Genomic DNA, 27,118 nt, shown 5'->3' on the forward strand with positions numbered 1-27,118 from the left:
GGCGCTTCTGGCAAATAATGAATGGGAAACAGTTATGACAATGAAAGCTTTCTGAATTATGTGCGGCTGGAAGATCTGCGGTCTTGTCATGTGGTAATTGTTACTTATCTCAGCGCTAGCCGGGATGGACTAATCAAAGACGTTTGTTGTTAACAAACAATGCATATATTTTTATTCAGTTAACAGAGATTGCTGGGTCTAATTGTAATTTTATTCCAGGTACTATTCTTTGGATTCAACGTTATAAAAACATACTATTTTGTATACAAAATTACCGTACCTTTCTGAGCCACCAAGCGCCCCTGGAAGAATAAGTGTTAGTTCCATTGGAACGCTTATTAATTTATTCAGTTTAAATTGTATTTAAAAGTTAATGTTTTTTTAATCAATATATATTATTCCTCAATAATATTCATGTTTTAATTCCTCCGTCGTTTTATTTAATATATTTTTTTATTCATTATTAATTCAACATTATAACATATAAATAGTGATTGTCTAGTCTGCTCTCAGAGATGTGGAAAGTACTCCTTTGGATGTTCTGCTGACTCAAGTGTGTGTGGAATATGCTGCTGTGAATATTCCGCAGATGGTGTTTTTGTGTGGAAAGTGCCGCTGTGAATGTTGCGCTGTGTGAATGATGGCGTGCCTGCTTGAGGCCCCTTTACGCATCAGCGTGTTATCTGTGAGTCTCTCTAATTATACCGCATACAACCCTCACATTTTCCCTTCAGAATCATTTAGATATACACTAAACATTTTAGATAGACTTTAGAGGGCGATTTGATATTACATGGTGTGTGTTTTTCATGGCCGACTTTGTGTTTATGTTGCTTACAGCAGAGCTGGTTGTGCTCTGAGCTGTCAAATCAAAGTTATATTTAGTTTTCAGTCTATATTTAGAGCTCAGGCTCCAAAAACAAACTCAGATCTGCTTGATATTCTCTGATGAGGTGGTCAAATGATGATCCGATGGGCTAGTGTGGTGGTTACGCCCCTCTTTTGACAGCACTGGACCTCTGTCCTGAATGTTTTGACACATGTTGATCACCTCTTAGTATGGTGGTACCATGGTAACCGTGATGGTATCAGATGGCAATACCACGGTACTTTGATGTATAGCTTGCTACTAAATGATTACCGTATTCATGTAGCATGGTTTCCTCGTGGAATGCTAAGGTTCGTTAAAGAATGTGTGTGCTTTTTAGTAAGGGAGATCTTTCAAACCTTAACTCTCAGGTTCTGCTGTGTGAGGTCCCAGAATTAAAAATTATATTATTAATTTCAAAAGTAAGTGATTATCTCCCCTCAGTTTCTTTTTGTTTGTTCTTCTGTCCTAAGCAAAGCATAATAACAGATATTATTGGAGGCTTAATCTTTGTTATGTATGTACATCTCAGAAAGGGGAATGTTGTCCAGTATATTAACATTGTTTATTTTAGGGTCAATTTGGCCCCTGCAAGCACACATTGTAGAAAAATACAATAAAACATCCAAATAAACAACTGGCAGAAGTGAACTGTTAGTGAGTACCAAGCAGATCAAATGCAAATTCATTGATTTTGTTTTGTTTTTTTCTCCTGAGATCCCAATATATATATATATATATATATATATATATATATATATTCATAGAGCATCTGTCAGCATGAAACTTTGTTTACAATATAATCACTTCTCATAAGATAAGGAAATGTCCTGAAGAAGCAGACCTGTGTATTTTGAACTATTAAAAGAGGCTGAAATTTTCTCAGACCCCAAACAATTATGTTTTGAATGTTTTAAAATGCTTTTTCCCATTCCAGCTTATTTTGCTGTGACAACTTTAAGTAATCCGTAGGTTGATGTCTGAAGAGTGGGAAACCTTTCTGAAAACAGTCATCATTTTTGCAATTCCAATTGGTACATACATTACACAATGCATCTTTTAACTCCAGGTGGAGTTATACAATGGTCTGTGTGCCTGTTAATATTCGTGTGATTGTAGCAGTTCTCAGCGATGCTTCTCTATAGCATTTTTGTGAGAATCTGTCAGCCCTGACACAAGATTGATTAGTGATGCCTGAAGTAGATTTTATTACCGTATGAAATTGTAGATTGAGTCAGTGTTTTCCATAGAAGTCTTTTTCAGCAAAAGCCAAATAATTGTGAACTTAATGAAATACTTATCCTATAATTATTTATCTAAACAATGGCCTAAAATCCCATTTCTGCCATACAAAATTTCTAATTACTTAGGAAGTCCTTTCTCAATTAATAGTCACCACAGAATTCTAGAGGTGGGTGGTGCATTGAGGAAAATGAATCTGACTATATGAAAGTCATCTTTGTCCAAAATGTTTATTGCAGAGAGTATTCTTGTTACCAGTGTAGAGGATGTGGGCACAGAGAAAAGCAGAGCAGAAAGAGAGAGTGTGATGAATTCCTTTACCACTACTTATATACTGTACAGTATACAGTAGGTCTGAATCCATAACCTGAGAGGTTCTTTATAGGGATGCAATCGTATTGAGGCCATAGGTGTTGCTTTGACAAAAGGCCAGTGGGAATGTACTAAGCAGAACTAATGGGAGATGGGGATTGGGGGTAGATCACAGGAATCTGAATGTTTGGCTCACTATGGCTACAAAGGGAATAAAATATATCCATATTTATCAATCATATAAAGTAATGTAAATATGTTTTTCCAGTTTCATCAGTGGGTAATCACTGATAGCTAACATTCTGCAATCTGATGAAAGTGATACTGCAGATCACTTTTCATGCTATGTTTCAATCCATAGAGCTGATATACTTTTTCAGTGGATGCTTTGAAACATGAAATAACCTTTATGGCAGTTCTTGCTGATTGCATAGACACTTTCTGGGGTGAAATCTGACCATCATTCCCACATTTCTCCAGCCTGAAATTGACGTCTTGCACGAGTGAGCTGCAGTGTGTGAAGTGGTGGCTGCTTTCCGCTCTCCTTCCAGAGACTTCCACCAACATCCGGTGACTATATGGATGAACAGGCTGATTGAGTGTTATGACCCTGTGAGCGAGGAGAGCAGGCTGTGGGACAACGATGAGGGTTTGGGGGCTGTTTCGATGCCTAAGGAGGGATGAGTTTGCTGAATCATCTTTGTGTTGTCGTTTGTCATCTTGCAGGAAGTCACAGCCACGAGTCGCCACTATGTTGACCGGCTTTTTGACCCTGATCCACAGAACGTGCTGCAGGGAGTAATGTGAGTACACAACCATGTGTCCTTCGTGTGTTTGAGTTATCTGGTCTGTGTTACAGATCACTGTGCTCTGTGTCACACTTCTGTAAAGGTGAACCTGTTGCCATGAGGATGTGTTTTGATCCTAAGAGAAGTGTGTACATGAGTTTGTTTCATGCAAGAGTGTTCTAGGGTTTGTTTTAGAAAATAATTCTCTGTGTGAGTTTGTTTGTATTGTTGTGGTGCTGTACTTTAGTTTGTGTGCTTGTGATTACCGACTGAGAGAGTGTGTCTGGGTGGCTGCTGCTCGGGTCTCTTCATCTTTATTTTTATACTCTGAGCCCCAGCTCTGGTTTCTGTTAGCCTGATGCTTCCTGACTGCCACAAACATACTTTGCCACTGTTGCATCAAAATGAAAATTCTGGATATACTTGACCGTAAATGGTAATTTTACCTTAGACTTCGTTTGGAGTAACTATGCAAATTCTATTAATATTTTATTATTTAAAGTGACTTGTTGTTCTTTCAGTTTGTGTTTCAACAATAACATATCAGCTCCAACCATTTTTATAATATTAAATCTTATATTGTATGCAGGGCTCGAGTTGAGGGGGGATGCGAGGGGATGCCATCACCCTTGTTGCAAGAAATACTAAAAACCATCCCCATTGTAAAACCACCATCCCCCCTTACCATCCCCTTTAGATGAATTGTGTCATGTATTCAAATTAATCATGCAAGTAAAATATTTAATTCTCTACGTTTGATAAATAACAGATAATGGCGATTAGCCGCTTAGAATTAGGGGTGGATAAAAATATTGTTTTTCTGATGCATCGCAATCGATCTCGATATTGATTCTTAGATCCGAAGATCAGTCTTTTACTCAGTGCGCAACCCTCCACTACAATGAGGGGAAATCACTCGCATTTGCAACCAAATTTCACGCTATGCGACTTAAATGACTAAAGTTTCATTCACCAGTAATTGTTGAGTTGTGAAGTGTTCAGCAGCGAGATCCTTTCACAGCGTGTTGAGAGTAAAAGTTGTTCTGTGTTATTTGTGTCCAAGATGAGATCCACGCAACCCATTTGTCATTGAACACTGTCTCTTTTAATACCCTTTTTTGTTCTTTATCAAATCAAATCAAATCAAATCACTTTATTGTCACACAGCCATATACACAAGTGCAATGGTGTGTGAAATTCTTGGGTGCAGTTCCAATCAACATAGCAGTCGTGACAGTGATGAGACATATACCAATTTACAATAACATCAAATTAACACAACACAATTTAAACATCTGTTATACACATAATTACACTCAACAATATACAAATAATAACATACACTGTACAGTATACAATACGCTGTTTTTGTTTTTTTTTTGTTTTTTTTGTTTTTTACTATATAGATACACATTATTCAATAAAAATTAAAAATTAAAATATATATTTAAAAAAAGTATATATATATATATATATATATATATATATATATAGAATGTACAGTATTGTACTGTATTGACATTCAGGCTGTCGGTTGATAGTAAGTTGTTAAGAGAGACATAATATAATAATAATATAATTTATGACAGTCGGGTGTGAGATATAAGAGTAAGGGTAATAAAGTGCAGTGCTGATGTATATTGATCATGAGAGATCAAGAGTTCAGAAGTCTGATTGCTTGGGGGAAGAAGCTATCATGGAGTCGGCTGGTGCGGGTCCTGATGCTGCGATACCGCCTACCTGATGGTAGCAGTGAGAACAGCCCATGGCTCGGGTGGCTGGAGTCTCTGATGATCCTCCGAGCTTTTTTCACACACCGCCTTGTATATATTTCCTGGAGGGAGGGAAGCTCACCTCCGATGATGTGTTTGGCAGTTCGCACCGCCCTTTGCAGTGCTTTGCGGTTGTGGGCGGTGCTATTGCCGTACCAGGCGGAGATACAGCCAGTCAGGATGCTCTCCACAGTGCAGGTGTAGAACCGTGTGAGGATGTGGCGGTTCATTCCAAACTTCCTCAGCCATCTCAGGAAGAAGAGGCGCTAATGAGCCTTCTTCACAATGACTTCAGTGTGGATGGACCATGTGAGTTCCTCAGTGATGTGGACACCCAGGAACTTGAAGCTGCTGACTCTCTCCACTGGTGCTCCATTGATGGTGATGGGACTGTGTTCTCTGTCTTTTCTTCTGAAGTCCACCACAAGCTCCTTTGTCTTACTGACGTTGAGGGAGAGGTTGTGCTCCTGACACCAGTGTGTCAGAGTGTGCACCTCCTCTCTGTAGGCTGTTTCATCATTGTCAGTGATCAGACCTACCACCGTCGTGTCATCAGCAAACTTAATGATGGCATTGGAGCTATGTGTTGCCACACAGTCATGTGTGTACAAGGAATACAGTAGTGGGCTGAGAACACAGCCCTGTGGGGCTCCAGTGTTGAGGATCAGCGATGAGGAGATGTTGCTGCCTATTCTAACCACCTGGCGTCTGCTTGACAGGAAGTCCAGGATCCAGCTGCACAGCGAGCTGTTTAAGCCCAGAGCCCGGAGTTTCTCATCTAGCTTGGAGGGCACTATGGTGTTGAATGCTGAGCTGTAGTCTACAAACAGCATTCTCACATAAGTGTTCTTTTTTTCCAGGTGGGAGAGAGCAGTGTGTATTGTAGATGCGATGGCATCATCAGTGGAGCGGTTGTTGCGGTAAGCAAACTGCAGTGGGTCAAGATTGAGTGGCAATACAGAGCAGATGTAATCTCTGATTAGTCTCTCAAAGCATTTACTGATGATGGGGGTCAGAGCAACAGGACGCCAGTCATTTAAACAAGTTATTTTTGATTGTTTTGGAACAGGCACAATGGTGGATGTTTTAAAGCATGTGGGGACTACAGACAAAGAGAGGGAAAGGTTGAAAATGTCCGTAAAAACACCAGCCAGCTGGTTCGCGCACGCTCTGATGACGCGGCCTGGAATGCCGTCTGGGCCCGCGGCTTTGTGGATATTCACCCGTCAGAAGGATCGGGTTACAGAGACGGAGAGTGAACTAACCTCTGTAGCTTCAGCCGCGAGAGCTCTCTCCGCGAGGGCGGTGTTATTTCCCTCAAAACGAGCATAAAAAGTATTTAGCTCATCCGGTAGAGAGGCGGCGGTGTTCATGGCGGAGTTTTTATTCCCTTTAAAGTCCGTGATGATGTTAATTCCCTGCCACATGCTTCTAGAGTTGGTGGTGTTAAACTGTCCTTCAATCTTGCTCCTGTACTGGCGTTTTGCTGTTTTGATCGGAGTTTTTTCGGAGGGCATAACTGGCTTGTTTATGCTCCTCCGCGTTCCCGGAATTAAAAGCAGAGGTCCGCACATTAAGTGCCACGCGAACATCGCTATTGATCCACGGCTTCTGATTCGGATAGATTCGCACAGTTCTGGTCGGAATCACTTCCTCTACGCACATTCTGATGAAACACATTACGCTATCAGCGTAAAGCTCGATGTCGTCATCAGAGGCGGACCGGAACATCTCCCAGTCCGTGTGATCAAAACAGTCTTGTAGCATAGAATCTGATTGGTCCGACCAGCACTGGATCGTTCTGAGGGCGGGTGCTTCCCGTTTCAATTTCTGCCTGTAAGCGGGCAGAAGCAGAATGGAAGAGTGGTCTGATTTGCCAAATGGTGGGTGGGGGAGGGATTTGTAGCCATCCCGGAACGGAGAGTAGCAATGATCCAAAACCCGGTCCCCTCGTGTGTTGAAACTAATGTGCTGGTGATATTTTGGTGCGACTGATATTAAACTGGCTTTATTAAAGTCCCCGGTCACAATGAACGCGGCCTCAGGGTGCGCGGTTTCTTGCTCACTTATACTCCCATACAGTTCCTTGAGTGCCCGGACTGTGTCGGCTTGTGGGGAGATGTACACAGCTGTGATAATGACCGCTGTGAATTCCCTCGGTAGCCAGAATGGTCGACACAGAAGCATAAGAAATTCCAGATCAGGAGAACAGAAAGACTTGATGGAATGTATGTTCCTCTGATCACACCAGGATTTGTTGATCATAAAACATACACCACCTCCTCTAGTTTTACCTGAGAGGTCTTTCGCTCTGTCCGCTCGGTGCATGGAGAACCCTGCGGGTTCAATGGCTGAGTCTGGAATCTCCGCAGACATCCAAGTTTCCGTAAGGCAGATAATGCAGCAATCCCTTGTATCTCGTTGGAAAGAGATCCGCGCTTTCAGCTCGCAGAGCTTGTTATCCAGAGACTGAACATTTGCCAGTAGAATAGTGGGTAAAGGGGGTCGATTTGCTAACATTGCTATGTTGTGTCGGAGCTCGCAACGCAGCAGCCATACTCGGCGCCATCTTGAGGTCCAATTCTTTACAGTCAGTTGTTAATCAAAATCAACTACAAAAAAACCATTTAATTCTAATCATGCATCGAACAGATGAGGTAAAGCCATTCGAGTCCTCTCTCGTTAATATGCACTCATTTAAGACATTGTTTACAGAAATGCAGTTTTTTTTTTTTTAAAGAGACAGTACCGGTTTTAGCACGTGTTCAACAAATCAATGTAAATACTTGTAAAAAGTACAAATTATGCAAGTAAACAATAAATATGTAACAGAAATAATATATATAAATGTAATAACTTATTTATTGTTTAAATCCATTTATTTGTTCATTTCTAAAAAGCCAAATTGTATAATATACCTAGTCAAAAGGTCCACTGTATAATTAACAGCATTTGTTGGGAGAGAATTTCTTTTATATGTAAGCAAAAGGGACATTATAACTAAAATAAACCCAAATGAATCAATATTGAATCGAAATCAGAATCGAATTGAGAGCTTCTGAATCAGGATCAAATTGAATCGTGAAATCTGTATCGATACCCAGCCCTAAGAGGTGAAATCCCCCAATCAGATCTTTACACTTGCACAGTTTGGAAATATTCCGTCAGGGGTGACGATTTAGTTGCGCAGTCTAGCAACCTTGAGCTTGTGAGGTCTCTCTCCACTGCAAAAAAGGTGCCGGTTTTCTGAAAACACAAGCAACGGGTGTGTCAGAGTTTAGCGATGGGTTGACTTGTTCTTTCTAATGTTCACATGAAATATTCGCCACTGAAGGTAATGTAAGTATTCAAAAGTTTCACACACTTTCAAAAACGGCCAAGGGAACAATTAGAGGAAGTCTTTTGTCTTTCTTTAAGTAGAAGAGAACAGAAGATAAGATATTGCTATAAGAAGTGTACAGTTTTAGCATGTACACTGTTTTTTAACTCAAACAATTTTCAGGGCTTCGCCCATAAAACACTTTTGTGTGTAGAACAACCTTTTGCAGCACCCTTTAACCATCCTACATAGAAACAGCCCAAACTTCCCTTACTAGTTCAGATATTGGAGTTAAAAAAAAAAGTGTGTGTGTGACAGTAAGCGAACGATCTAGAGTATAATGTGGATTCTGTTTACAAAATTCATCATACAGTACAATAACAGAGGGTAACAGGTGCATAATATGGCCGTGTGTAAGGGTCAGTGACGTGACGGCAATTTTATTTGTCCAGATCTATTAAATTAAAAATACATAAAAACAATGCAGTTTACACAAAACATTTACTTAAATACGCCTCTTCGATGATATTTTCAATTTCTGAGTCTGAAGTCATATTGATATTTTCCTGGGGCTTAAAGTAAAAAATGTCATGTGATATCCAGAAACAGTAAAAAAAATAAAAAAAATAAAAAAAAGTCTCATTAAAAGCTGGAAAAGCTTTTTTTTTTTTTTTTTGCATGACTACTGCAGAATAATCTTGTAAAAAAATAAATAAAAAAAAGCAGTAAAACAGTTGTGTTCAATCCAAATCAAAGTCATGTGGTATAACCACATGAGCCATTTTGTTGTTTATGTTGACTATAAAAACCATAAAACAAAGCGGACACCTTGAGAACCTCAAGACTGAGCCTGAAGTTAAAAAAAATATCTGATATTTATTTAGAAATTTTTATGAAAAGGCACATTTTGTTTAAGTCGTGTGGTGTAACCCTGAGAAAACATCTTGATATTTTGACTCACAAATTAATCATATTTAAAAAATATATGTTTTCGATATTTAAAATAAATAAATAAATAACATTCTGGATTTAATACAAGTTCAGCTTAATCGACAGCATTAGTGACAATGTCCCCGTTTACACCTGGTATTAAGATGCGTCTCAGGTGATCCGATCACATGTGGTCAGGTGAGGGACTCTGTTTCATGACGACATCAGTCACTATGTCAGTGTGTTACTGCATGATAATAAACCGCAACAAAGTCAGAAAAGAGAAAATGCGGGGAAAAAAAGCACGCTATTTCTCAGATGCAGCTGAAATTTAATCTAAACTTAAATGTAACATTTCTAGCAGAATTGTCTGTTATTTTTGTGGATTACCTGTATTAACCTGAGCTGCAAATATTCATACTTCTTAGAAGTATCCCTGCATGTTGATTTCAGACACACTGAAGAAGATCCGTGAAGTTCTCGTGTTTGTATCCGCTTTATAAAATGTTCCGATTGGTTGGTTGTTTCCTTTTAAAGCCACTCGTAACCGACAAAGTAAACAAAGTTTAAGTGTTCACACCTCAAATGCATTACGGTCACATGCGTTTTTGACCACATTCATATGTAGTCCGATCACAAAATGTTTTAGACCTGTATTTGGCGCTGACTACGTGTGATCGGACCAAAAACTAATTTTAATACCAGGTGTAAAAAGGTTCATTGTTGATTATCACAAAAATTATTTTGATTCATTTTTCCTTTTCTTTAAAAGAAGTAAAAATCAAGGTTACAGTGAGGTACTTACAATGGAAGTGAATAGGGGCAAATTTTGCCGTGTTTAAAGGCAGAAATGTATGAAGCCTATGATTTTATAAAAACACTTACATTGATTATTCTGATAAAACTTGTGTATTATTTGAGCTGTAAAGTTGTTTAAATTGACGTTTTATCAGTCATTTTAGGGTTCTAATGTTTACGCCGTTAAGTCGTAATGGCAACAAAATTGTAAAATTATACAACTGTAAAGTTATAGGATATAACTTTACACAGAAAAGGTTAGAAAGAGATTTTATCACACTAAAATCATGTTAACAACGCACAAATTGTTTACATCTTGTGGCTATACTTTTGAAACACTGAGAATTTTAACATTTAAGGATTGGCCCCATTCACTTCCATTAATAGTGATTCACTCTCACCCAGTTTTTTGCTTTTTTTAAAGAAAAAAATCATTTTTGTGGAAATCAACATTATGCCACAAATGCTGTCGATTGATCTTAACTTTTATTAAACCCGGAATATTCATTTTAAGCTAATAAAATAACTGCTGTTTACCGTACAGTTTTGTGTGCATATTGTACTTTAAAAAAAAAAATAGTAAAAAAGCTTGTCTTACAATACTAATTTATCCGGTTTACGAGGGAGGTAACAGGCTTGTGCTACCAAACTACATTTCCCATCATTCTCAGTGGCAGCAGAAGAATGATAAGATGCTTTCATAAAGCATTAATTTCACCCTCATGTCATCCCAGATGTGTATGACTTTCTTACTTCTGCAGAACACAAACAAAGATTTTTAGAAGAATATTCAGCTCTGTTGTTTGTTCCAATCCAAACTTTACCAACGTTTTGAAGCACCAAAAGCACATAAGACAGCAGAAAACTTTTTTACTATCATTCTCCACTTTCACATTCTTCTTCTTTTGTTGTTAGTGATTGACATTTTTCGTGCATATCACCACCTACTAGGGAAGGAAGGAGAATTTGTAGTAAAAAAGGACATAAATTGATCTGTTTCTCTCCCACACCTATCATATCACTTCTGAAGATATGGATTTAACCACCGGAGTCTTATGGATTACTTTTATGCTGCCTTTATGTGCTTTTTGGAACTTCACATTTTTGGTACCCATTCACTTGCATTGTGAGGACCTACAGAGCTGAAATATTCTTCTAAAAATCTTTGTTTGTGTTCAGCATAGGAAAGAAAGTCATACACATCTGGAATGAGTCATTTCTAGGTGAACTTTCCATTCAATGTTAATCCTTTCCGCTTTACATTAGCACTTAAAAAAAACGTCCCATCTTTGTCGGGAAGCGAAAGAGATAAAAATTCAAAATTGATTTACATGTCCATCAGACCAAAATCTCTTAAATGCACATCATGCTGTAATCACAATGACCAAACTCAGAAGTAGGAACGCTACAAGAGGACTTAAAGGCAGCATTAGAGCTACTGCCTGTATTTGCTAAATATGACCTGAATGAGTCATGAGATCTCTGCCAGGAAGGTGTTGCTGTTTGCTCTATCGTTATCAGTCTCTTTAATTGTCAGATCATTCAAATACAAGGTAACTGTGTAAATACAGCTCTTTTTGCCTGTGCTTGGGATACAGTACCAGAGGTCTATTTAGATCACCTTACCTTAGCAATAGCACCACCAACACGTGTTTTTGTTTTTGCCAAAATTTGTGTTTTGTACAGTGAGTAGTGTTATACGTGATTGGATTTGTATTGACAGTGACATGAAGAATGCCGTTATTGGAAACAACAAACAGAAAGCCAACCTGATTGTGCTGGGAGCCGTGCCAAGGTAGGTCCGCCCACTTCACTCCTGCCACCCCAGACTTTCTCTTTTGCTGTTCTGTTCTGTTTTTTTCAAGGTGATGTTTTCCAGGGTAATCACTGATGATCTAAACATAGTGTGTGTGTGTGTGTATTGTGTGTGTGTGTAGACTTCTGTACCTTCTCCAGCAGAGCTCATCCAGTCTTGAGTTGAGGACCGAATGTGCGGTCGTGTTGGGCAGTCTGGCCATGGGTACCGAAAACAACATCAAGTCCCTGGTGGACTGTCACATCATCCCAGCCCTGCTGCAAGGTTCCCTCTCTCTATCTCGTGCCCTCTCTCCATCACTCACTCTGGCAGTCTCTCACCATCTCTCTTTTGCTGATTTCTAGTAAGAAATGCACTATTGTCTTGTGTATTTCGGCAGGCCTCTTGTGTTCTGATCTGATCTTCACTGAGGCATGTCTGCGCTGTTTAAGAACTGTTTTCATCAGTCCAGTCACCCCAGTGCAGCTGCTCTACACCGTAAGACTCAAGCCCCACATCAAATTTCTTATGTCACTATTACAGCACCTTTATTAATATTAATATAAATCACATTAATAGATGAATGTAAACACATACAAAATTAGATATGCATAATGATTAAACAGAAGTTTTTTTTTGTTTTTTGCATCAGGACCCCACTGTGATTCCCCATCTCATGTCCCTGCTGAGTCGATCACAGCACACACAAGAATATATCACACAAATCTTCGCCCACTGCTGCAAGGTAAAACAACTCAAGTTTATGACACATTAAATATACTGGTATTCAGATCTATAAAACAGATCGTTCCAGCTCTAAATTTGAATTGGATTAGCCACATTTGAAGCCTTTGTTATGATTAAAGTGATGACAGATTTAACCTTTATTTCTTTAACCTGGGTAAAATCACTGTAACGAAATGCCTTTTCATGGCTTATTGGTTTATTAGCCAAGTAAGTTCATGACATCTGATCGTCTTTCCGGCATCTACATATTTACATTTTTCAATGTTTCTGTTTGTGCGTCCAGACTCCAGAACATCAGACGGTTTTATTTAACCATGGTGCCATCCAGAACATCGCTCCTCTGCTCATCTCTCCCTCCTATAAGGTACAAAACAGAACATAACTCAATTCTGCTTAAACTGATGCATTGTCTTTCTCATTCTCTCTTCCACTCAGTTCCCTTACTTTTCTGCTGGGACAGGCAAAAACAGCAATATATAGTGAAAATCTGAAACGTTTAACTTTTTTTTTTAAAGGGGTCATACTGTATCATTAAGTCAAGTCATTTTAGTTTGTATAGCGCTTTTCACAACACACATCGTTTCAAAGCAGCTTTACAGAAAACTATGCTTTAACAGAAAATTAAATTGTAAGATCTATTAAGTCTTAAGGGTCATCATTGTGTAATTGTAAATTGGGAGAAACCAGGCTCACTGTTGAGACCAGTTCCCCTCTGGCTAACAGCATGAATATAATGCCAATTTTAGTTATTTGTGTGCAGTGCAAGTCATGGTTTAAAATGAGTAAACTAAGTAAGTGTTAAGGGTCAGTGTTTAAACAAAGATTTTGTATGAACTGTATGACTAATATCTTTGCAGTTCATCCTGGGTTAACTGCAGAAGTTCACATAGATGCACTGTCCTTTGTTAGTTGGCTCATGAAGGCTTTTGTTGGCAATTAATTGATAGTCTATGTATTCCATTTTAAGAGTGTAGTCCATCAATAAACAAGGGTGATGCAAGCAGAGATCAATACAAACATTATGATCTATTTATAAAGTTAGTTATGTTTTTTTGCTATACTATAGTATTTCATGACCATTTTCCACCCTCTTTCTAAGTCTTAAAAGGGAGAAATGATGTGAAATGGGTAAAACACGTGAAATAAGTAACAGTGCTTTGCTGCACTTACTCACTAGTTTTGGGTTTGCTTTAGTTTAATATAGTTTCTAACTTCTTCATCCTTCAGTAACAGAAATTATATTGTAACAGATTCACAAACCAATCTGAGCTAAAATGTCCTGCTGAAACTGTTAAAATCAGACTAACACGATTAGGGATCTTGTTCAAATAAACTGCAGACGCTTGTTTCCAACTTTGGGATTTTTCAGAAATATATGAAGAGTTGTGGAAGTTCAGAATGATGCTGCAGTTAAGTTTTAATAGATGGTATTTTTGGACTGGGGAGGAAGTTTTGAGTTCTGAAAGTTTCAGCTTTCATAGTATATTGAGCTCTTTCATTTCAAAATATCAAGGAAATATTGATTCCCCGTGATACAACCCATTTAAAGTTTTTGTTTCTAAGGACACAAAGATAGAGAAGGAAGCCATCTATAATACTTGTACTTTTTATTCCATTGTTGCATTTTTCATGCATGTTAGTGAGTATACTGTGAGTAATAATGTTTTGTGAATTCCATCACTACAGGTACGGATGCAGGCTTTGAAATGTTTCTCAGGCTTGGCCTATGAGAACGCTCAGGTCTCCATGACACTGGTGAATGGTGAGTGTGCCCCCCTCTTATCCTCTCCTGATTTGCATCCTTTGGTTTGTTCATCTGCCACTTGTGTATCAGTCTGTCTTCTATTTTTTTTCTCTCTCTCTCTCTCAAATGATAAAAATTCCATCACTGTTTAGTGAAGTAACAGTATAGAGTGCAACAGTAGGGTTCTGGAAGTAAAAAAACTAAAATCCCATTCAAAATCGCCAACCTTTCAAGACAGGCCTACTTTGAGCTTCAAGGGTATCATGTGATGGTATATGCTTCTGTAGTAGCTATAAGTAAGTGTCATTGCTGAATTCATGAAGTACTACACTACCCACAATCCTGAATAGCGATTCACCAATCAGAAGTGACTGTTACCATCGAAAAGGAAATTGGGGAAAGCAGGGTTGTAGTGAATTTTTCAGCCGAGTGAATGCTAGCTTGGTAACTCTTTTTTGCTTCAGATCAAATATTGCAATGTTGTGATTTAAATCAGACCTGGCTCATTTGGTACAAGGCTGTAGAACATTTTAGTGAAGTTTTTTGTGTGTGTTTGTTTTATTGCAAATTGAGACAATAAATCATTATTTAATTTACATTAATGTAATATTTGAATATTAAGAATTGTCTGTGTGTGTGTGTGTGTGTGTGTGTGTGTGTGTGTGTGTGTGTGTGTGTTCCACAGTGATTGTAGATGGAGAGCAGCTCTCTCAGGTTTTTGTTAGAATGATGCATAGGGACAAACCCATCGAAATGCAACTCACAGCCGCCAAATGGTGAGTGAATCTCACACTCCAGGTTATCTGTGAAAATGTCTCATCGCTTCAGCTCTTAACACCCCCTCCCCCTCCCCGCAGTTTAACGTACATGTCTCGAGCAGGAGCCATCAGAACAGATGACAGCTGTATTGTACTAAAGGTACCTCCAAAAAACATCTGCATTTATCATAGAAAAGTCCCATGAAAATATATAAAAACTAGTTCTCTCTTTTTATGTATGTGGACAGACTCTGCCGTGTCTGGTAAGGATGTGCAGTAAAGAACGGTTACTGGAGGAGCGGGTGGAGGGGGCCGAGACACTGGCCTACCTGATGGAGCCCGACATAGAACTACAGCGTATTGCCAGCGTCACCGATCACCTCGTGTCCATGCTGGCCGACTACTTTAAATACCCGAGCTCTGTCAGCGCCATCACAGATATTAAGAGGGTGACCTGACACTTCATACACCCACACACACACAAAAAACCCACACATTCCAAATACATGTACACACCTTCACACCAAAAAATCTGTACAGCTGTATTTATTGCTGACCACTTGTGATCAATTTACCCAAGACCTTAATACCAGGTGTAACCATCTGCTTTTCTGATAACATCTAGACTCCATTTAACTGACTGTTCTCTGTCTTTCTGTAGTTGGACCATGACTTGAAACATGCACATGAGCTCAGACAGGCAGCATTCAAACTCTACGCCTCGCTAGGTTCCAATGACGAGGACATTAGGAAGAAGGTGAGACATAGTGGGGCTCATCTGCACCTTTAAGAGACTTTTTTTCTGGAGAGATTAAAGGGATAGTTCACTCAAAAATTAGAATTCGCTCATCATTTACTCACCCTCATGCCATCCCAGATGTGTATGAATTTCTTTCCTCAGCAGAACACAAACAAAGATTTTTAGAAGAATATTTCAGCTCTGTAGGGCCATACGGTGCAAGTGAATGATAACAAAATCTTTGACGTTCTAAAAATCACATAAAGGCAGCATAAAAGTAATCCATAAGAATCCAGTGGTTTAATCAATTTCTTCAGAAGCGATTTGATAAGTGGGTGTGAAACAGATAAATATTTATGTCCTTTTTTTTTATTTTATTTTTTTTACCATAAATCTCCACTTTCACTTTGAAAATGTGAAAGTGGAGATTTATAGTAAAAAATGACTTAAATATTGATCTGTTTCTCACCCACACTTATCAGGATGTAGACATCTGTAACCGCTCGTCTTATTTCTTACTACAGATCACAGAGACGGAGAACATGATGGACAGGATCGTTAGCGGCTTATCAGAATCCAGTATAAAAGTACGGTTAGCAGCAGTCAGGTATGATGCACCTTTTCACTTTCAAACTTCCTTGTTGTCTGTTAAAAATGTGGAAAACATGGATAGCTCAGCGATCAATAACGTCGACTGCCACCCCTGGAGTCATGAGTTTGAATCCAGGGTGTGCCGAGTGACTCCAGTCAGGCTTCCTAAGCAACCAATTGGCCTGGTTGCTAGGAAGGGTAGAGTCACGTAAGTTACCTTCCTTGTGGTCGCTATATGGTGGTTCTTGCTCTCGGTGGGGCACACGTGTGAACCAAGGTGAATAGGGCGAGCTTCCAGACATGGTTGGTTTGCACTGTAATGAGCCTAAATTACACTATAAGATGCGCTGACCAACTGTCTCGGAAGCGGAGGCATCTGTGATTCGTCCTCCGAGTAAAGTAACAAGTAACAGCGGCACAACAAGGAATTAGAGAGTATTGGGAATTGGGTTTGAGGAGAAAAAAGGATAAAATAAAAAATGTGGAAAACCAAAGCAGCATTGTGAATGAAAATTGGGTTAATTGAAAGGTTTTTTAATTGGCGATACCGATATCTAGCGAGCAGGATGGCAGATGCCGATATACATAGTACGGTTTAACAACTGCAAATCAGATTTACACAACATTTCTAAAGTGAAACAAACACTTATTGTATACAATATTTACTCAAATTTGCATAAACTTGAAAAGTAAAAACCTTGAAAACAGATATTTTTGACTGTCTACTGACAAATGAATTGATAGATTTTGGAACTGAAACAATGGAAAGTTAACATCTAATAATCTAGCAAGCGAACATCATTATCGGCCAATACCGATAATGGAAAAAGGGCCAAATATCTGCCAATTAATCGGCCTGGCCGATATATCGGTCTGATACTACCAGCAATTGGTTGTTGACAAAATTGAGATTTTGGTAGCTCTTTCATATAAATTTTTTCATATTTCTTGTAGATGTCTACATAGTTTATCACGATCCGTACAACAGCTAAGAACGAGTTTCCATGATCACGCCGTATGGAAGCCACTAATGAAGGTACGATGGTCAGACAATGTTACGTTTAAACTGAACCCTAGTTGAACCCTAACTAAATGTGAGTTTGTTTTATTGAGTAGTTATTACAGAACGCACCAGATGAGGTGCTGGTTATGGCCTCTTCAACACTATGCAACCTATTGCTGGAGTTTTCCCCCAGCAAGGAGGTAAAGCACAATCAAATACACAGTCTTTAGGGCTAAGCTTTTTTTAGTGGTGTTTGCTATGGTTATTGCTTTTACTTAGTAAACTAGGTTGTGTTATGTAGAATATTTTCATTCCTAGTGCAATTGGGCTTATAAAGTGATCATGTGTGTTTGTTTGCAGCCTATATTAGAATCCGGGGTCATCGAGTTACTATGCAGCCTCACACAAAGTGACAGTCCAGCTCTGAGAGTCAACGGCATCTGGGCTCTCATGGTAAGAACCCAACTAAATTCACAGTTGTTTTCCCAATTTTAGCACACCGCAGGCGTCTTTTCATATTGTATTATTTGCCTCTGACATGTAACATTTGCATCATCAGGGTGACTACCATCTTGAGTGCTTACGACAGGAGTTTACCACTTTCTCTGTTTTCCAAGAGAAAACAGATAAATGTTTTTGTCTGTTGCTGTTTTCGTCAGCCCCTATTTCTAACAAGCATTCAATTTGCTCTATCGACCAGAATAAACCTTTTTCACTCACCTGGAATGATGATTCATCTGAAATGATTATGATTGTGTGATGGTCAATCAAATTATACATCATCAATAGTGATTCATTACAGCAAATTAGGCCAAATTGCTTTTATAAATATTGTAAACTGCAGTCCCCGTGAATGGTATCCCAAACCCTTATTTTCAAGAGAACCTGGGTGCGATTTCTTGGTGAGCACTTGAGTTCAGGAAACAGATTTGCACCAACCATCCAAACAATTTCTGACGTCACATGGACTCGGGTGTACACCAAAAGCTCTAATATAAAAATGCTCTGTGTTATGTATACATCTCTGCTTAAAGCACATGTGTATATTATCAAAAGCTGTTGTGTGTGTGTTTGTGCAGAATATGGCTTTCCAGGCAGATCAGAAGGTGAAGGTGGAGATAGTTCGAGCTCTGGGCACAGAACAGCTCTTCAGACTGCTGTCTGACCCTGATACCAATGTGCTCATGAAAACACTGGGGCTGCTACGAAACCTGCTCTCCACCAGACCAGTAAAATGCACACATATAGATAAACTCCCTTTTGTTTATTCTCTCTTGCACATGTCCCTTCCAGAGCCTTTCAGAGTCTAACAAGATTATCAGCTTTCTGTAGCACATATTGTGTACACACACACACTAATTGCCTCTCTCTGTGTTTGGTAGCATATAGACCAGATCATGAGCTCACATGGGAAACAGATAATGCAAGCAGTCACCCTTATCTTGGAGGGAGAGCACAGCATAGAGGTCAAAGAGCAGGTGAGCCACACACACACAAAATCATTAGGGACTTAGCAGACCAGATTAGACAATGAGATGGCTTTGTGATTGTTGGGTTTTGAGTAAGACTTACTGAAGCAGGAATTTTACATTATATTTCCTGGATGTGTTATTAAAGGAATTTTCACAATTCAATACAAAATAAGCTCTATCCCAAATAATTTTGTCTTGTCCTTCAGTTTATAAAAGAAATCAAAAACTGTTTACAGTAATGCACTTACAATGGCAGTCAAGGTGTAAAGCATTCTGGAGCATTTAAAGGCAGAAATGTGGAGCTTGTATTTTTGTTAAAGCACTTGTTAAAGGGATAGTTCACCCAAAAATGAAAATTGTCTTATCATTTACTCACCCTCGTGCCATTCCAGAAGTGTATGACTTTCTTCAGCAGAACAGAAACAAAGATTTTAGTACATATCTCAGCTCTGTGGGTCCATGTTATGCAAGTGAATGGTGATCAGACCTTTGTAGCTCCAAAAATCATATTCCATATGACTCCAATTGTTAAATCCATATCTTCAGAAGCAATAGAATAGGTGTGGGTGAGACACAATATTTAAGTCCTTTTATACTCCAAATCTCCACTTCACCTTTCACTTTCAGATGTGAAAGTGAAACAAAACATGCACCACATGTGACTTTCAGATGTAAAAGTGAAAGTGGAAATTTAGAGTAAAAAAATTACTTACATTTTGATCTGTTTCTCACCCACACCTATTATATCGTGTCTGAAGATATGGATTTAACTAATGGAGACTTATGGATTACTTCTACATTTCCTTTGTGATTTTTGGAGCTACAAAGGTCTGATCACCATTCACTTGCATTGTGAGGTCTTACAGAGTTGAGATATTCTTCTAAAATTCTTTGTTTGTGTTCTGCTGAAAAAAGAAAGCCATACAAATCTGGGATGGCATGAGGGTGAGTAAATGATGAGAGAATTTTCATTTTTGGGTGAACTATCCCTTTAAGATCAGTCAACATGAACACACTGGTGTGATGAGTTATTAGCGAGCTGGTGCAAATTGACCTACATCTGTACGATTGTTCGCTTAGAGACATTTTCCAAGAATATGCCGTGATTTTTTTTGTTGTTGGTTTGATTAGTCTACAAAAGAAATAAAATCTACTCAAATACTCTTGGTTGCCCATTCACTCTGTTGTTTGATATGATGCTGCACTCATGTGCTATCTGCAGCCAAAAGCCATTGACACATCTGCCCAAAGTAAGAGACTGTATGCCCATCATCATTCTTTTGTCTGTTTTTGCCCATTAACACACTATTAGACGCCCATCTTTGCAGTAGTATCAGTGTCATCATGAATTACAATAACAGAGGGTAACCGGTGCATATAGCGTGTGATCTCATTTGAATTCTACTCATGGAATGAGGCATGAGGTCATAGATAACACATTGTAATGTGATATTAGTTGACGTTTTACATGTAGTCTATAATCTCTTAAATGTCTTAAGGCCCCAGCACATTTACGGCAAATGTTCACAAACTATGCCGTTGCCATTTCAAACTTCTTTTTGGCTCTGAGCGAAGGACTAAGAAGAACTTCTCCATGAGTGTGCTGGGGCCTTAAGACATTTAAGAGTTTTCAGACATTACGGTATGTTTTTCTGTAAAGCTGCTTTGAAACGATGTGTATTGTGAAAAGCGCTATACAAATAAAAATGACTTGACTTAAATGGATAGTTCACCCAAAAATGAAAATTCTCTCATTATTCACTCACCCTCACAATATCCCTAGTGTGTATGACTTTCTTTCTTCACCAGAACACATTTAAAGAAAAATAGAAAAATCTTAGCTCAGTAGGTCCTTAAAATGCAAGTGAAGCTCCAAAAATCACAGACAGTCAGCATAAACGTCATCGACACGACTCCAGCGGTTAAATTAATGTCTTCTAAAGTGACACGATCGCTTTTGGTGCAAAAAAAATATATATATTTAAGTACTTTTTTGCATTTATAATCTAATGCTTCACGAGAGGGTGGAGTCCAAGCGGTCTCTCGTGTGATGTATTCATGTTACCAGCAGCCATATCACTTTGCAGCTCTTGCCTGGTTGCCCACTATAGCTAAGCAGTGTTGAGCCTGGCCAGAACCTGTATAGGAGACCTCCTGGGGACAAATAAGGTTGCTGCTGGAAGAGGTATTAGGGAGGCCAGCAGGGGGTGCTCACCCTGTGGTCTGTTTAGGTCCTAATGCTCCAGTATAGTGATGGGAACACTATCCTGTAAAAAGGCACCGTCTTTCAGATGAGACGTTAAACCGAGGTCCTGACTCTCAGTGGTCAGTAAAAATCCCAGGACACATCTCGTAAAGAGTAGGGGTGTAACCCCGGTGTTCTGGCCAAATTTCCTCCATAGGCCCTTATCAATCATGGCCTCCTAATAATCCCCATCCATTAATTGGCTGTATCACTCTATTCTCTCCTCTCCACCAATAGCTGGTGTTTGGTGAGCATACTGGCGCACTGTGGCTGCCGTCGCATCATCCAGGTGGATGCTGCACACTGGTGGTGGTTGAGGAGAAGTCCCCCTATTCTATGTAAAGCGCTTTGAGTGCCTTGAAAAGGAATGTAAGGAATTAATTATTATGTTGCCATGATACAGAGGTTATCCCACGTTCTTCACTCGGTTGAGACATCCAGGATAAGCACACAAACACACCATTGTGAGTAAAGAAAAAGATCTAAACCAAAACCAACCAAGCTACTGTCCAGCATTCCTCTTTCTCACGTGTAAACAGTGCTGCTCTTCCATCACTTGCGTCAGTTCTCTCGTGTTTCAAATGCCAATGCAATTACGTCACGTGCGCGTACCGCTCCTGACAGGGATCATGATTTAGAGTTAAAAAAGTACTTAAATATTTATCTTTTTCACACCAAAAGTGATCATGCCGCTTTAGAAGACATTAATTAACAGCTGGTGTTGTATGGATAAAGTTTATGCTGACTGTCTGATTTTTGGAGCTTCAAAAGAGAAATCTCCATTCACTTGCATTTTAAGGAACTACTGAGCTAAGATATTTTTCTATTTTTCTTCAAATGCATTTTGGTGAAAAAAGAAAGTTATACACACCTGGGATATCATGAGAGTGAGTAAATAATGAGAGAATTTTCATTTTTTGGTGAACTATCTCTAAACTAGGGATGTACCGATCTGATACCTGGATCGGTATTGGCTCCGATACTGAAGCTTTTAGATGGATCGGGTATCGGTCTGACGAGCCCGATCCAGATCCGATACTGTGTGTTAGTAATGTTCTTTACTGTCAAGCTCCAAAAATGACAAAAGAACCATAAAAACACCATTAAAGCAGTTCATATGACTCGTGCTATAGCTCTGTGAATCACAAAAGGCTGTGTTTAATAAGCACATATATAGTATGCGCAGCGCCAGCGTGTTAGTAAATGGTGCTACTCTGTTTACACAAACTCACGCACAGGCTGGTGATGCACTCGCTGCTATTTTCTGCGTTCACAGCGGTGCGCAATATTGAGCGCTACTCACGAACAACATCTCGGATGTAGATGCTCAATAGTTCGGTTCACTTATAATATGCATTTAGAATGGTACTAGAGGTGCATTTTACCAGAATTTGAATAAGAAGTGAATTAAACTACTGTGAACTTCCCTACAAACAGACACATACAGAACTTCCTGGAGAGTTTAGAATGTCAAAATAAAAGCGTGAGGGTTTAAAAAGTGCACAATTTAAATATATTACTGTTGAATTTCAAAAAAGTCAATAATAATAATATTAATAACAATTCATTATTATTATTATTATTATTATTATTGTCATCATAAGTATTTGTTTACAATTTATAACAATATTTAAGTTGAATAGATTCCAAAAAATAACTGTGTGAATGAAATGTGGACTGATGTCTTACAATTAAATTGAACAAAAAAGAGATCTCAATCCTTTAAAGTCCAGATGCAAGTTGAAACATTTAAAAAAAAAAAAAAACCTGGTTTCTTTTCTACCGAAGACTGGAATTACTATTAATTTTGCTGCTGCATTATCCAGTATACTAGTTAATAATAAAGTGTTTCTTAATAAGCTATACATTTATATTGAAATAATGTGCAGTTAGAGATTTGTGTTCCTTTACATATTAAAGAGTACTCCCAATTAGTTCCACACAATAATGTAAAGATATTCTAAACTGATTATGCAAAAAAAAACACAACACTGGTATCGGATCGGGATTGGTATCGACCGATACTGAGATTTCCGTTATCGGAATCGGATCGGAAGAGAAAAAGTGGTATCGGTGCATCCCTATCTATAACTGACTGAACAGGAATTTGTTGTCGGCCTCAAAGTAGGTGGAGCTCCAGGTCACCCCTACCGATGATGTGGACCAATGGCTGTAAAGTGCTGAGTAGCCTGTAAGAAGTATTCCTGAAAGTTCGCCATGGCAAATTGTTATGAACCACTGAAACAAACTCAAAAACACCTTGTTTTGACCAGACTTTGTTCTGAATGACGTTACACCTGTCATTCTTCGATATTGAAGGAAGTGTGCAGGGGCCTTTAAGAGGATTGATTTTTATTGAATAGTCTTATGTAAAGTTTATATAACAATGGCTTTGATGTTTTTTGCAGACTTTGTGCATATTGGCCAACATTGCTGATGGAAACACTGCCAAGGAACTCATTATGACCAATGATGATATGCTCCAAAAAATCAAATATTACATGGTAAAGTCAGTGTAATTGCATTAGCTCCTCTGGCTTCTCATTAAAGGATTTTTTCAATAAGTCATTGTCACACTACATTTTTCTTTTCTTTAGGTTCTGCCTTGGTCTCTTTTACCTGTTGCTTGTTTCTTAGCTCCCCCCTCTTTTTTTTGACCTGCTGTTTTGTTTCAGGGTCACTCCAATGTGAAGCTGCAGCTGGCCGCCACTTTCTGCATCTCCAACCTCATCTGGAACGAGGAGGACGGTGAGGATCTCATGACATACGGGTTATGCGAAGATGTAGAAGGGTCAGAGGGTGGGATTTAAACAGTCAAATGTCCCATCTGGCTGTCGTTTATAAATAAAAATTATGTTTACAGAATTTCTTAATCACTTACTGATAAATTAGAGTCTGGCTATGAGATTGTTATTTTTAAGGGATAGTTATTTAAGGGAAAAATTCTCTCATCATTTACTCAACCTCATGACATCCCAGATGTATGCACTCTGTGAACAGCCAGCTTGAATGTTTGTGGCTTACCCTCCTTGTGAAGGGTGTCAATGATTGTCTTCTGGACAACTGTCAGATCAGCAGTCTTCCCCATGATTGTGTAGCCTAGTGAACCAAACTGAGAGACCATTTTGAAGGCTCAGGAAACCTTTGCAGGTGTTTTGAGTTGATTATCTGATTGGCATGTCACCATATTCTAATTTTTTGAGATAGTGAATTGGTGGGTTTTTGTTAAATGTGAGCCAAAATCATCACAATTAAAAGAACCAAAGACTTAAACTAAGTCTGTGTGCATTGAATTTATTTAATACACGAGTTTCACAATTTGAGTTGAATTACTGAAATAAATGAACTTTTCCACGACATTCTAATTTATTGAGATGCACCTGTATATGACTTTCAGATTTTCAGAAGAATATCTCAGCCCAAAACTTTGAAGCTCCAAAAAAGCACATAAAGGCCACATAATAGTAATCCATAACACTCCAATGGTTTAATCTGTCTTCTTTGGATGATAACAGACCAAAATATAACTCCTTTTTCTTTATAAATCTTGATATCAGCAATCTCTTTGGCAATCATGATTTCAAGCTCGATTACACTTCCTATTGCTTGTCGAATGCAGAGTGCAATATCAGCCAAAACTGATTAGGTCACTTAAGAAGACATTGATTAAACCCCTGGAGACACAGGTATTACTTTTATGCTGCTTTTATGTGCTTTTTTGGAGCTTCAGAGTTTTGGTCACCATTCACTTGCATTGTATGGACCTAAAGAGCTGAAATAGTCTTCTAAAAATCTTCATTTGTGTTCTGCAGAACTAAGTAAGTTATACACATCTTGGATGGCATGAGGGTGAGTAAATGATGAGAACATTTTCATTTTTGGGTCAACTATTCCTTTAATTTCAAATTAGGTGCCTGTGTTGACTGTGTTAAATATTTTAAAAAGCACAGTTGATTAAATGGGTTACATTTTTGACATTATTTAAACAGAAAGATAATTAAATATAAATATATTATTAATCTCAAAAGTTAATGTTTACTTTGACCGCCCTAGAAGCAATGCATCCCGAGTCCAAAAATTTTATTGTCCACCATAATTCATTTAGAGGCTAGGTTAAAAGGGATAGTTCACCCAAAAATGAAAATTCTCTCATCATTTACTCACACTCATGCCATCCCAGATGTGTATGAATTTATTCCTTCAGCAGAACACAACGATTTTTGGAAGAATATCTCAGCTCTGTAGATCCATATAATGCAAGTGAATGGTGACCAGACCTTTGTAGCTCCAAAAATCACATAAAGGAAACATAAAAGTAATCTGTATGACTCCATAATAGGTGTGGGTGAGTCATCTTTTACTTTATATCTCCACTTTCACTTTCAGATTTGAAGTGAAGGGAGCTCCTAGCAGCATTCATTTTGAACTGAAACTTATATATATATAATATATAAAAATAATGAACTAAACAGATCATAACAGAAAGTTATGTATTAACATGTGATAACAGATGAGAATCAACGTTATTGGAGTTGACACACTTCATGTAGCTTGCTGGCTAGCCCGTTTAGTCAAGTGCAAAAAGGGCAACAGGATTTTATTCACAACGGAGGTGAAAGATTTAATGCTAGCAAAGCAGACGTTACATTTGCTTAACCTCCTAACGTTGGCTAGATAGCTACCACTATCAATGCCATCATCAGCTATGACATGTAAAAACACCAACTCATATGGGCGAGTACTCTGTTAAATCAGTTGAGCCAGACTACAAGCAGTAATCTTTCAGAAAGAGGCAGTGGCATCAGAGTCAACGGAGTGCATTTTAAAATGTATCGGCAATCAGATCAGACAAAATAATGATTCCGATAATTAGAAACACTATGAATATCGGATCGACCCCTAGTTTACGTTCTGCTGAAGAAAGAATGTCATACACATCTGGGATGGCATGAGAGTGAGTAAACGATGAGAGAATTTTCATTTTTGGGTGAACTATCCCTTTAATATTTCCAACCCTTTTTCAAAGAAAGATGACAGTTCTGCATTTGATTTGGGGTGCATCGTTTTTGTGCAATAAATTGTTTGTGAACACCACACTTGCATATTGTTTATACGTATTGGTCTTGAGTAAAATGGTATTCTCTGTATATTGAACATATTACAAGTTTCTCTTTCTCTGTTTCCCCTAGGCTCTCAAGAGAGACAAGACAAATTAAGGGAGATGGGCTTTGTGGATATCTTACACAAACTCACCCAAGCATCTGATCCTAACCTTTGTGACAGGTGATGTACAGACTCAAATTCATCTTTTGGCAGTTGCATCTGTTGTCTGATGTTGCCATAGTAATGATGTGACTCTCTCTCTCAGGGCAAAAACTGCGATGCAGCAGTATTTGGCATGACCTCGAAGGAAGCTGCAACTAGGCCCAAACTAACAATTTCTAGAAGGATCAAGTTTCCTGTGGGTTTTTTTAGATCTGGGTTTCATTTTTGCTCTTCCTTTATGTTTTGTTGCACAAGACACCTTTTGTTGTGGAGACACCCCAGACAACTCCGCAAATCAGAGATGCGGTCAACAGAGGCCACAGCTCCACTGGGGATTTCAGCTACGTTGGCTTAATATGTTTTCTGCGGAACTCTTGGAACAATTTTTTGTTTGGTTGTTAGTTTGTTTGTTTGTTTTTTTGGACGTAATGTGAAGGAAAATAACCTCAAAGTGTGTTGCAGCACCATTTGGTGGTTTGGAGGTTTAGACGCTTTGGACTCCCTTTGGAGAATGCTGACCAACCTCACAGTGCTAAGCTTACAGGAGCTTAGTTTCCTTATTTTGGTTTGCTGATTTCTGTTGATATTATTATAATAATAATTATTATTATTATTTTAATTAGGACTTTCACACAAGGAAAGGTTAGAAAAAAAGACTGCTTGTTTTTGTTCTTTTTTGTGGATACATACCTCGTAAATATATAAATATAAATATATAAATATATTTTTG

The 27,118-nt window shown here is 38.5% G+C and overlaps 1 protein-coding gene across 3 annotated transcripts; it reads left to right on the plus strand.

Moving 5' to 3' along the window:
* The first annotated feature begins 603 nt into the window (after window positions 1–603).
* LOC127448112 (armadillo repeat-containing protein 8-like) lies at window positions 604–27,108 on the plus strand. Of its 3 annotated transcripts, none has more exons than XM_051710415.1 (23): window positions 614–685; window positions 2,903–3,034; window positions 3,149–3,225; window positions 11,753–11,824; window positions 11,967–12,109; window positions 12,225–12,322; window positions 12,477–12,569; window positions 12,855–12,935; window positions 14,258–14,333; window positions 15,001–15,091; window positions 15,173–15,233; window positions 15,322–15,522; window positions 15,735–15,830; window positions 16,337–16,419; window positions 17,358–17,439; window positions 17,520–17,606; window positions 17,767–17,859; window positions 18,486–18,635; window positions 18,789–18,884; window positions 23,532–23,627; window positions 23,799–23,871; window positions 26,313–26,406; window positions 26,492–27,108. In XM_051710415.1, the coding sequence occupies exons 2-23, from the start codon at window positions 3,005–3,007 to the stop codon at window positions 26,523–26,525; spliced, it is 2,007 nt and encodes a 668-aa protein (XP_051566375.1). In that variant the 5' UTR covers window positions 614–685; window positions 2,903–3,004; the 3' UTR covers window positions 26,526–27,108. The 3 variants fall into 3 exon arrangements, with proteins under 3 accessions (XP_051566374.1, XP_051566375.1, XP_051566376.1); XM_051710416.1 differs by having other exon boundaries at window positions 626–685; window positions 2,903–2,992; XM_051710414.1 differs by lacking the exon at window positions 2,903–3,034 and having other exon boundaries at window positions 604–685.
* Window positions 27,109–27,118: the final 10 nt, after the last annotated feature.

This window comes from Myxocyprinus asiaticus, chromosome 11 (genome assembly GCF_019703515.2).
Source record: "Myxocyprinus asiaticus isolate MX2 ecotype Aquarium Trade chromosome 11, UBuf_Myxa_2, whole genome shotgun sequence".
Taxonomy (NCBI): domain Eukaryota; kingdom Metazoa; phylum Chordata; class Actinopteri; order Cypriniformes; family Catostomidae; genus Myxocyprinus; species Myxocyprinus asiaticus.